This window comes from Sinocyclocheilus anshuiensis, unplaced genomic scaffold, assembly GCF_001515605.1.
Source record: "Sinocyclocheilus anshuiensis isolate Anshui unplaced genomic scaffold, SAMN03320099.WGS_v1.1 scaffold285, whole genome shotgun sequence".
In the NCBI taxonomy this organism is placed as follows: domain Eukaryota; kingdom Metazoa; phylum Chordata; class Actinopteri; order Cypriniformes; family Cyprinidae; genus Sinocyclocheilus; species Sinocyclocheilus anshuiensis.
This window is the reverse complement of record NW_015539825.1, coordinates 289,764-298,502: the sequence shown is the minus strand read 5'-3', so window position 1 is coordinate 298,502 and position 8,739 is coordinate 289,764. Positions and strand designations below refer to the sequence as shown.

Sequence of the window (8,739 nt, the reverse complement as noted above, 5' to 3'; positions counted from 1 at the left end):
TATTTTTGCCTCGTTTCTAGTCCAAATATCGAAAAAGTCCTAAATCAAGAAGCATTTACTAGACAAGTAAAAAGTATTGTCTTGTCTAAAAAAAAAAAAGTTTTTGCTTAAAACAAGCAAAATGATCTACTAATGGGGTAAGAAAAATAACCTTGTTTTCGGGAAAAACTATAGCTTATCCCAATCATGTTTTTCTACTTTTGTCTTTAGGCAAGCCATCAGATGACCCTCTAAGTCCAGACTACATTCCATCAAAGCTTCCATACAGACCTGACCCCTCGATATCAGAGGTCTCTGAGACAAGCATCAGAGGTATATGAGATGAACACTGCGGAGGAAGTAGAGGACATGGACACAGATGTAACAGAAGTTAAGTCCTACAGTGATATGTGTGTTGGAACAGATCTCACTATGAGGGATATTGAAGACACGGAGAAACTGAACATATCTTACAAAGACCAAGTGAGAAGCCTAGAGTCAAAGGTTCAAACACTCACCTGTGAGAGGAAACAACTGAAATCCGATGTGGATTTAAAGGATGATCAAATCATTCACTTCTACACTGGCCTTCGCTCATCCAAAGTATTCTTCGCACTTCTGACATATCTCACCACTGCTTGGAGTCCGAGAACACTGAGCCCTCCAACAGCTCTCCAGTTTTACTTAAGTCTTAATGAAACTAAGACTTGGCCTCACTCATAAAGATCTTGCCTTCAGGTTTCATTGCAGTTGTGCAACAATCTCTACAATATTTCATGACTGGTTGAACATCATGGCACAGCATTTCACCTCTCTAATTCATTGGCCTTCAAGGGAAGAAATTAAAAAGAATCTTCCTACCCTGTTCAGAAGCCCCCCTTTCAATGCAGTGAGGTGTATCATAGACTGCAGCGAGATATTCATTGATCGACCAACATCACTCAGTGCAAGAGCAATGACCTACTCCAACTATAAGTCCCACAACACCATCAAATTCCTGGTTGGCATCAGTCCAACAGGGTCAATCACATTCCTTTCGAAGTCTTGGGGTGGGAGAGCCAGTGACAAAACAATCACCAAATCGTCTGGTTTAATTGATCTTTTGGAAGAAGGAGGCATTGTCATGGCTGACAGAGGGTTTAGTTTCCCTGAGTATTTTGCTGCAAAAGGGGTCCAGCTACTCATACCAGCTTCAACTCGTGGAAAGACACCGCTTTCAGGACAGGAAGTGTCCGTGTCACGTCACATGTCAAGGATGAGGATTCATGTGGAAAGAGCTATTGGCCGCATTAAAAATTACTGTATTTTGCGACAAACGCTCCCCATAAACTTGGTCAAGTGAAGACCCAAAGACACAGTGGCAACAGTTGATAAAATGTTACTAGTATGTTCTGCATTATCTAATTTGGACAAGTCATTAATTCAGTAGAAAAATGTATCATAGACACTGACAAGTGGTTAGAAAACCTTTATTTTGTCATTGATTTAATTTGTTATTGATGGTGTACAGCATTAATATTAGTGGCAGATTTAGCACATGAAAAGTTGCACTGTATATGTCAGTTGTATATAGATTTTTCTTGGACTTATTTTTGATTTTTATTTATTTTCTAACTACCTACAATTAAACTTTTTTTTTTTAACTCGAACATTTGCTGTCTTGCAGTTGATTAAATGTATTTGACAACAAAATTAAATTAACTTTTAACAGATTATTAAGAAGGCGGTGTATGATCTCACGTTTATGTGGCTTATGGCAAACACACTGAACAAAACCATTGATCACCAGGATGCCTTTTTAAGCCTACACATTTCAGATGAAACACCTTGTGACAGACAGAGCACTGTGTGACAGATGTTTTAGACATTCTTTTACACAAACAGGAAGCCTCTGCAATCAGAAATTGTTTCTTCAGTTTGAGTGTGCAGATTTCTGTGAGAATGTGCTGTCTGTAGAAGAGCTCTAGTTTTGGTCTGATCTGAGCCCAGTACTCTTCAGAGAACTCTACCTTCTGAGTGTGGCACTCCTCTGTTGTCCAAATTACAAAGTATGATGTTTTGAGTTCACACACTGCCATTTGCCCCTGAACTTGTGCATAGTATGCATGGTCCTTTTTAAGCTCAAAGTTTTTCCCTAGACAGAAAACTGCTTTTGATAGCATCAGGTATGGACATATTTGCATACTTCAAGGGGCATTTTATTTCAAGTGTAGCAGGTGGGCAGCACTTGCAATGGACTATTCCGTCTGGGCTGGCTCCTAAATGTGGAAACTTTGGATTTACTACTAAACCAACTTCTTCCACCCTCAATCTGTCATGACAAATCATCTGGTTTGAAGTAAAGGCTTCCCTAGCTAGTTTTTCGTTGTTCTTACCCCAAGCTAAGGCTGGTGCATTTCTGCTGGATGTGTAGCCCATGATTTTAGATGTCAAGCTAGCTTGTCTTGTCTTGCATCTTAACACTTCGTTAAAGTGACTTGCAGTGATTCGGCCCTGTCTCTGCTCGAACCACTGTTCACAAGAGGACTGACCCCGTGTACTCTCTTGGAGGTGCTTACAATTCAGTTCACTAAAGTAAGCAGGGATGGTTAGCATGATTTTATCTAGCTCATTTTGTAGTTTATCTTGTGACAGTAAACTGTGATTCTCATCAAACAAATGTGTAAGGGGCTTTGGCAAGTTTGTTGTATTTACAGTGCTGTCAGTACAAAGTGTTTCACTCTGAACCACTGCTTGTGATTCCTTATGAGATTCTGCCTTAGCTGCAGTGAGAATATCAACCCTGTCTGTGCTCTCCTGCTCTCCCTCAGATGCAGTGTCTGTGTCACTACCAAAAGTCATAGTGGTAAACAGTGCACAGTCTGGGATCTCATTCTGAAATGGGAATCACATTTAAGTCACAATAAAATGTGTTTGTGTAGCACATATATAATTTCCTAAAAACTTAGCAACACATTTTTACAGTTAATTCAGTTATGTACAATGTCAAAATCATTACTACTTCTCTATGACCTGCTCTGCCCTTACAAAGTTTTTATTTGACAGTTCTACTTTTACAGCGGAGTAAAAATACTTCACTACTGTCCGCCTCTGCCTTTATGATTTTCAAGGATATAAATCACATACATTGAAATATACATGGATTTAGTCACATACAAGTGCCACTATATCACGTGACAAGAGTGATGCGAGAAGACTGACACTATATGATTCAACTTAACTCATATTTAACTGTTGCTTCTTGTCATTATAGGCTTGGGCTACTTTTTTCAATGAATTTTAATGAATATACTAATTAATAAAATGAATATTATTTATTTTGTATTACATATTGTTCATTCAATTATTTTTAACACCGCACCCCCAGCACCCCCATTTTTTCGTGGGCTACACTCCAGTAATGCCATTAAGTGTCCAACAAATCTGAAATATGATTTAATTTTTATTTGTCTCAGCATTTAACTTGACATACAATGTAGAAAGCAAACAGTGGAAGTACCTAAACCTTATTAGGATAGAATGGAACATTTCTTTATAATTACAACCACATATGTTACCCTGGACCACAAAACCAGTCATAAGGGTCAATTTGAAATTGAAATTTATACATCGTCTGAAAGCTGAATAAATAAGCTTTTTCCATTTCTGAGATACAACTATTTGAAAATCTGAGGGTGCAAAAAAAAAAAATATATATATTGAGAAAATTGCCTTTAAAGTTGTCCAAATGAAGTCCTTAGCAACGCATATTACTAATTATAACACATTTTTTATCATTTACAAAATGTATTTTATGAAACATGATCTTTACTTAATATCCTAATGATTTTTGGCATAAAAGACAAAAAAATATCATTTTGACCCATAGGCATACAATGTAGCCTATTGCTGGCTATTGCTACAAATATACCTGTGCAACTTACAACTGGTTTTGTGGTCCAGGGTCACATACATGACATGAGTGGATGGTTAAAGGTTAATAACTTCTACATTTAACAGGCCAATTTATACAATAAAAATCCTGTCCTTGAGAACGTAAAATCTTGCAATTCACTTTAAAGAGATTATTTTACTGTGTCCCTAACAAACAGCCATCAATCTAGGAGTGTCTTTGCTGGCTCAGAGAAGTATAATGCCCTTTTAGTGCAATTGCTCAATAACATTGGAATCTGAGGAGAAACACACAAGGAAATCATAGTAAATCAAATATAAAGAGTTATTTAACAGACATCTTTTCACTTTATAATTTAACAATAATAAAACAAAGGGGCTAAGCAGGAATGAAAGGAGATGTTTGTTTTTGAATTACTAATTTATATTTAGGAGTGGTGTCCCATTTGCCAGTCCAGTAATGGTTACTTGCATTCCAGTCTGATCTTCTCAATGCTCAACATCTCAAATAGCTGTGGTTTGAATTCCTGAGATGCAATTCCATGTGAAGATGTTCAATTTGGTTTGATGCACTATAGGACACCAAAAAGACAAAGCCTTTTTAAATTTTTAAAAAAAAAAAAAAAAAAAAAAATCTTCTGAGAGTGTAGATTTTAAACAGGACAGTTGTCTTTATTTTTTTAACCATGGTGATAATCAAAAAGCTGACAAACCTTAATAATTTTATTCCTCCTAGAGATAATTGCAAATACAATTGTACATAAAACCACCACCACTCCAGCAATTGTGGGTCCTAGAGGGAACCTTAGCACTTTATCTAAGAGAGAAGAAACATTTAATAAATTTCACATAAAACAGGGTACAAAAAGTCAAAGTACAAATAAAGTTAAATCAGGACCACAAACCTTCAACCATAATGATAAAGGTCCTGCCCATAATTCCATAGACAGATGAGTTTACTTCGCAGATGTACGTTCCTTGATGTACATCGCGCTTAGCTGTTGTGATTAATAACAGAGCGGTAATGCCGTTATTGGTTGTTTTGTAACTACCAGAGATCAGATCCAGAACTTCACCATCCTTTTTCCAAGTCACAGTTACAGGCGGGTTGGCACGGACATCACAGGACAGAACAACATCACTTGTTTCTTCAACAAATACTTCCTTAGTGTCATTAAGGTCTGGGGGATCTGTAATATAATGGCATTCAAAGCTTATAAAACAGTGCCGGACAATTCTGCTAACTATTTAGTTTTACCAACATCCAAAGTAGAAAACCCAACATTTTTTCACAAGTCACTTACATATTGCAGCAGCATATTCATGAGTTTGGCTCAATTTCATTCCAGTTTATTTTTGAGGAATATTCCAGATTCAATGCAAGTTCCAATCCAAGGCCCAATAAAAGTTTTACAGTTCATTTAAAACACTTACATTAGTAATTCAATTAAAACGTTTTTATTGTTTAAACTGTAAAACTGTTTAGGGTTTTAGGGTTATGGAGGCCCATTGTCATGGCAATGAAGTTGTAAAAATGGATATAACTTTGGATTCCTTAACTTAGTCAACAGTGTACATTTAATGAAAATAGATTCCTTGTGGAGTTCATTCTGAAACTGTTGAACAGAAATGAATGGATCCCAAACCTGCCAGTTCACCCTTCAAAATATTTTTGTTTTCTCATATTCCCCCAAGTATTCTGAACGTTAAACTTACACTGGACGTCAAACTCGATGGAGCTGTTCACAGTTGCATCACCCTTCAACTGACAGGTAAAGACAACTCCGTTGTCCTCTTTAGTGACAGGCTGTACACAAAGACTACTCTGGTACAGGCGGTTTTCTTCTGTCAGGTTCACCCGGGCACCATTGCGGAACCACTGCAATTCTTTTTGGTTGGATGGGTCGATACCTTCATCAGTCATACAAGTCAGAGTGACCGTTTTCTCAACCTCTGTCCGAAGCAAGCTTCCGGTAGCCAGTGGACATGACTCAACGGTGACTGCTGTTTAGAGAAAATTAACTATCGAGCAGTTCATTCAGGCATAACAAACCAAAATTGTTGCAGTACAGGTTAATACTCTGTACATGTCCTATACAGGTTAATACTCAGGTTAATACAGGTTAAATCACTCTTTCTGATTTGATATACTGAACAACATTTGGTTAAATGTTAGAACAGGCAGTATTTGGATCTGCTTGGAAGCATCACACTTTGAAAACATGTAGTGATACATTACCTTTTACGCGACTGACAAAGCACAGCAGGAGCAGAGAAACGCCAACCAATACTTTCATCTTTGTACATCTGCCGGATATCCTGAATGACAAAAAGACATATAAAAAAGTCTGGAAAAATGTATGAAAAGTCTGATTTGTGGAATGTTTTATGGAAATTTTCTTCAAATTACTTCATATTTTGCCAAAAATACTTAAGAAAATAGCTTTAAACTTAAGCCACACTGGATCCTATTGACTTTCACTGTGTATATATATATATATATATACAATCTTATGTGTTCCACCAAAGAAAAAAAGTCATACAGGTTTTTGAAGGAAATTTTTATTTTATTAACAGAATATATGAAATGTTAATTGCGTTCTCAGAATTTCAGAGCCCCTTTTCATGACCGTTTACTCACCTAAGCTTTTTGCGACAGTTCTCTGGAAAATGCCAAATCCAAAAGTTGCATGAAGTCTGAAGAAGCTTGTGTCTATTATGTTGCTCTACAGCACTTAACAGGAAATCACCTCCCCTCACGGTCACAGACCCTTTAGTGTTGTGCAAAAATAGGCTGAATGGCTTTTAAGTGTCATCTTAATCTCTCCAGGTGGAATGGGAAGGATGAAAAGAGAGAACTCCTATAAAGATATAGTCTCACAGCCATAAAAAAAATTGCGATAAGAGAAATGTAATGTTCTATTTTCTGTCAATGCCAAAAGCATTAAATATAAAAATACATGTCCCAACCCAGAATGAATCATGCATTCCTTTAGTGTTTGATATCTGTTATATATTTAAGGAACATACTGTACTGCATATAATGGCATAGCTGTTATCAATCTGATGGTTGAAACTGATCTAATAGTTGTTACAAAATTATGTAACAATTATGTTTTCTAGTGCATGTTGTACATGTTTCGCCCCAATTTTAAAACAAAAGATGTATTATGTGGTTTACATAATATGGTCTAAATTATTATCCACCAGGGGGCCCAGTTTGACCACTGTGAGCTAATGATGTTAATGATCAAAGTCAAATTGTAGCGAACATTTACAGATATCACAGGTTTATACAAGAACAAAAATAAATAAATACATAAAATCACGTGCACTAAAGCTTTACAAGATTGTTTTTTAACTCTTTAATACAGTTTAAAATTAACTTTTTGATTGTCATATTTATTAGTATATTTTCCCACTCTGTATTTGTTCCTTTTTTTTATTTTTTTATTTGTTGATTATGGCTGAAATAGAACAGAAACATCATAACTAACAGTAATCATTCTTTAAGAGTCATTGCTGTCATGAACCTTTGTCTTTTTGTCATAACATAAAACTGTATCTTTGAACGGGGCAATATGCACTGAAGAAGGCAGTTAGTGAATGAACCTCAAAAGGTTGATGAATAAACATTTGGAGAAAAAAATGTGAAAACTTGTGTGAAAAGAAATGATTACACATCCATAAAAACAGAGTTGACAGTCTTTGCTTAAAAATGTGAGTGCATTCATGTCCATGTTCATACTATACACAATTAACTGTATGCATGCATTTGTGCATACTGTATGTGGCATGCATGTCTAAGAGAAGATACACTGTTTTATTGCATGCTAGTGCATACCTTTCATTCCTTTTATTCCCCTACCATTCCACCTTTCAATCTTCAGCATTTCTTACTGCATATCAGATAAGACATGGATAACTTGCAAGGAAAGGCTAAAGGTTGTTCTAATTTGCTACCCATATAGATATACACACATACTATACATTACATGACTTAAAACTTACAAATCCTAACTTTTTTTTTTTTAATAGTGCAGAATATTCAATATTTCTTATTCATTTAACCTTTTTTTTAATTTTTCGTTCTTTCTTTTTCAAAAAAAAACCCATCGACCTTAGAAATAACGAACTAGAACACTGGGATAATCACCGATGTATATGGCGAACCCCTGTTGAAATGCATGCACAAAATGGCTTATTTAATTTAACCTGTTTCATGTCCGTTACTATCGGCGTGTCCTCAGAGCGATTACATATGCTCTAAACTGCGTTTTGCTCCAGCTGTATAAACACAGATGCTAAATGCTGCTAACTTAATATTCGCTCCTGCATACAATGCAAACTGCTAACATGACACTTAGTTTAAACTTGATTATGGTTGCTCATTTTTTTATTAAATTAGGCAGACCACGCAACACACACAGCGATATGGATTAGAAGAGCATTCACTTATCTTAGATGTTGATTTCGCTGTTCTAAAGCAAGCTGCAACTGTTACGGCAAGCACTAGTCATATATTTGAATGTTGAGCAGCGAGAGAACCAATCAGCTGTGCCATGTGATAATGATGTAATTAGGTCAGATCGAGTTAGATTTATCGGACTGCGCCATCTAGAGTTTCATGCCAGAACTCTGTATTTGTCTCCCTCAGACTGTTAATGTAACCATAACAGCCACAGGATGCAGCCTGGCCCTTGCATGTGACACACTCGTCTCTCAGGTAATCTTAACTGATGATAACCTAAACATGGTTAAAGTAATGATGTATGTTGTCCTGCCAACAGAGTAGCTCAATAACTCATATTGTGTTTGTATAATAACCTCAAAACCCAGTGTTTAGGTGGACATATGATATAATGGTTG

General features: G+C 36.3%; 1 protein-coding gene across 2 annotated transcripts; it reads right to left on the bottom strand.

Annotated features, from left to right (window-relative positions):
- Window positions 1-4,253: 4,253 nt before the first annotated feature.
- LOC107684205 (transmembrane and immunoglobulin domain-containing protein 1-like) lies at window positions 4,254-6,555 on the bottom strand. 2 transcript variants are annotated; one of them, XM_016480417.1, is made up of 6 exons: window positions 6,512-6,555; window positions 6,110-6,177; window positions 5,587-5,874; window positions 4,776-5,060; window positions 4,584-4,687; window positions 4,254-4,442 (listed from the first exon to the last, which is right to left on the bottom strand). In XM_016480417.1, the coding sequence occupies exons 2-6, from the start codon at window positions 6,165-6,167 to the stop codon at window positions 4,425-4,427; spliced, it is 753 nt and encodes a 250-aa protein (XP_016335903.1). In that variant the 5' UTR covers window positions 6,168-6,177; window positions 6,512-6,555; the 3' UTR covers window positions 4,254-4,424. The 2 variants fall into 2 exon arrangements, with proteins under 2 accessions (XP_016335903.1, XP_016335905.1); XM_016480419.1 differs by lacking the exon at window positions 6,512-6,555 and having other exon boundaries at window positions 6,110-6,204.
- Between the last annotated feature and the right edge of the window lie 2,184 nt (window positions 6,556-8,739).